Below are 3,935 nucleotides of genomic sequence, written 5' to 3' on the forward strand. Positions count from 1 at the left end.
ATGACAACCACCACCGTAACCATCGGCGCAGCCGGACTGGCAGCCGGCGCCGTGGGCCTGGGCGTCGCGGGATTGGCCGCTCTTCTCTCCAGGCGAGGCGGGAACCGCAAGAAGCAGAGGAAACACCACAAGAAGACGAAGACAACACACACTCGGTACGGCCGCGGGGATGACGACGGTCAGGATAATCTCGAGAGGATGATGGACCTGATTAGACGAGAAGATGTGACCGGATGCGGACTGAGGTTGATGTGCGAGCTGGCGAAAGAGGATCCCGGTGATCTTATCGGCGAGGAGATGGCTATTCTCGATCTTGTTGGGTGAGTCTTCAAGATGGTATTTCTAGAGATGGGGGTTGAAGCTGTAAATACTTGATACTTAATCGAGTATGGATATATATGCATATATATATGTATATACGTGTATATCCATATACATATATATGCTACATATTTATATCTATATATATATATATATATATATATATATATATATATATATATATATATATATTTATACATATATGTATATACAAACATATATACATATATATATATGTATATATATATATGTATATATATATATATACATTAAAATACACAATTTTCCGTGTATTTATGATAAATAAAATAACCCACAATGTATGAAAAATAGAAGTTTATTTAGCTTTCGAAGGCACCATTTGTATTCTGAAAAGGAAGGGAGATGGTCCCTTCGAAAGCTAAATAAACTTCTATTTTTCGTACATTGTGGGTTATATATATATATATATATATATATATATATATATATATATATATATATATATATATATATATATATATATATATATATATATGTTTATACATTCATGCGTACATATCTATATACGTAAATAAGCTATATATATATATATATATATATATATATATATATATATATATATATATATATATATATATATATATGTATATGCGTGTGTGTGTGTGTGTGTGTATGTTTGTATATGTCTTTTACCTTGTGACCTTTTGCTGTTTTCAATCAATTGTAGCCGGAAAGGTAGACCTACTACATCCCTCAGTTTTCACAATGTCTTTATGGTGAGATTGGTATTAACACTTTTCATTGGCCACAAAAGACTGTGAGACACATATCAACAGCTAGGTGGACTGTTAAACAGTAGAATGTACGTGAACTATGGACCTAGCAAATGTGGACAGATCTTTGTCTCTGGTATTTCATGGAATACTAACTACTTTCTTCATTATCAACATCCTGGCTATTTCGGTTTCATTATCTGAATGTTATTTTAAAGATAATATCTTTTGCATGAAAATTTTCCAGGAGTTTTGTATCTACATTCCGAAGTTAATAACAATTTTATTTCTATTCTATGTCCTGTTATATATCACTGATTTATTTTTACCTTTTCTACGCTTTACACTTGATTACCTCATCTTCGGAAAATTGTAATTTTCACTTTAGCATTCAAGTATTATAACGTCAATTACATAGACCAAGATATGGAAAAGAGCAACATGGATACGAGAACAAACTAAAATAGAGGATATTCTACCATCATGTAGGAAAAATAAATGGACATGGCCAGGACACACAATGAGAATGGCAGATAATAAGTTAGACAAAAATGGTAATAGAATGGGTCCCTAGAGATTGCAAATGTCTCAGGGAAAGGAAGAGAAAACGATGGATTAACGAGCTAAGAAAGTTTGCGGGTATAGACTGGCATAGAAAGACCATAAACAGATGGGAGTGGAAGGACATTTCTGAGGCTGATGATGATGATGATGGTAAAGTTTATCCATCAATCAGCAAACCAGAAGCTAAAAGGGAGTGGAAAGACAAGTCCGAGGCCTATGTCCTGCAGTGGACTATCAACGACTGATGATGATGATGATGGTAAAGTTTATCCACCATTCAGTAAACCAGAAGCTAAAAGGAGAGTGAAAAGACATGTCTGAAGCCTATGTCCTGCATTGGACTATCAACTGCTGATGGTGATGGTGATGTAGGTGATAGAGAAGTTTATCCAGAAGCTAGAAAAAAAAAGAAAAAAAGAAAGAAAAAACAACAATATTCTTTGTTTGCATAACCAAAAGCTAAAAAGGAGTGGAAACACGTGTCTGAGGCTTATGTCCTGCAGTGGAATATCAATGGCTGATGATGATGATGGTGGTAAAGTTTATCCATCATTTACCAAATCAGAAGCTAAAAGGGAGTGTGGAAGGACATGTCTGAGGTCTATATCCTGCAGTGCAGTGGACTGTCAACGGCTGATGGTGATGGTGATGGTGATGTAGGTGATGGTAAGGTTTATCCAAAAGCTAAAAAAAACAACAACATAACAATTTTCTTTGTTTGCAGGACACCGCTTTTGCCAGGAGAAGACGTTAGAGGTCTAGGAGCTCTCGGGGAGTACCGGGAGGCTAAAGCCGTAGGCCTAAATCAAGGCAGTTGTGGCCAGACCTACTTCATGTGTCCTCTCAATGGCACTCAGCTCATGGATACGGTCATGGGATTTTTGCCATAAGAAGAGACTTGCACTCATGCGTATAGATGTCGCTAGTTGTAAGCTAGATTTATTAAGTTATTTCTATTTAGTTATTCACTGTTTTCTTTGATTAAGTTGACTATAATCATTCCTAGTTTACTCTTTTTTTATTTACTTTTATGTATTTACTTAGAATAATAAATATAGCGTATATAGATACTAAAAATATCGAGTTAGTTTCCTAATATTGAATGCATGATTAACAAACATTGGACTATTCTTTTTTACCAATGCCGAAATATGATAATCAACTAGTTTGGAAATAAGAAAAGAGATAATTAGGGGAATAATTATATAAAAAAGGAAGAGTTTGAGTAAAGAATGGGGCACAGAAGTAAACAGAGGGTAAATAAAATTGATATGTTTTTAAGTCTGTTTGCAACAGACATGAAAAACTTCTCTTATTGTAAGTTCATATTTTTCTTCATATCTATTTCATGTGTCTTTTCTATTATGTTTTCCACGAAAAAAAATGGTTACATATTTTTTGTATTTTTTAGCTCAGTATTGTAAGGAGTATCTGAGGCATATTATACCTAATTATATTACCTCTCTGAAGAAAGTAAAAATTCTCCATCACAACGAAATGTATAATTGAAAGACCACAATTTAATTTTATTTAATCAAAAAAGTCTTCACGGTCAGCATAGCTGTAAGAGCTCTTGTCTGGCTGGAATGGTCATGCAATCTACAGCAACAGGTCAACAAACTGTAGCTAGGGTCCATTAGAAAAAACTGATATTTTCACTTCAGTTGAACAATAAATTATTATTCAACTGGAATCGGCTTGATTGTACCTTTGTAATCTATTAATAAATATATTGGACAATATCTCATATTTCAATTTCTAAGTTACCCCTATAGTCTTATTCATCTGTCACGTTAATATTACATTCCTTTTCATATTCTGTGCATCAGGGAACTTGGTATTAATTCAAACTAGAACTCAATGAAGGTAAGAGTTGTGGTGGCTGATGTGGTAACGTCCCTGATTGGTGAACGCCAGACTGGGGTTCGAGTCCCGCTCAAAATCGTTAGTTCCTATGGTCGCTGCAACCTCACCATCTTTGTGAACTGAGGATAGGGGTTTTTGGGAAGCCTATAGGTCTATCTGCTGAGTCATCAGCAACCATTGCCATGCCCTCCTTGGTCCTAGCTTGGATGGAGAGGAGGCTTGGGCGCTGATCATTTTGTATATATGGTCAGTCTCTAGGGCATTGTCCTGCTTGACAGGGCAATGTGACTGTCCATTGCCTCTGCCATTCATGAGCGGTATTTAAACCTTCAAGGGCTGATTAAAATCCATTCCAGTAAAATTAATTTTTATCTCTTTACAAAATTAAGGAAAACCTTTGTTGTTTTGACATGTAGTTGTTTAGATGTT

General features: G+C 35.3%; 1 protein-coding gene across 1 annotated transcript; it reads left to right on the plus strand.

Annotated features, from left to right (window-relative positions):
* On the plus strand, positions 1-2,583 carry LOC137639079 (uncharacterized). Its single transcript, XM_068371403.1, has 2 exons — positions 1-320; positions 2,365-2,583. The coding sequence occupies exons 1-2, from the start codon at positions 1-3 to the stop codon at positions 2,528-2,530; spliced, it is 486 nt and encodes a 161-aa protein (XP_068227504.1). The 3' UTR covers positions 2,531-2,583.
* Positions 2,584-3,935: the final 1,352 nt, after the last annotated feature.

Source organism: Palaemon carinicauda, chromosome 4 (assembly GCF_036898095.1).
Source record: "Palaemon carinicauda isolate YSFRI2023 chromosome 4, ASM3689809v2, whole genome shotgun sequence".
Lineage (NCBI taxonomy): Eukaryota > Metazoa > Arthropoda > Malacostraca > Decapoda > Palaemonidae > Palaemon > Palaemon carinicauda.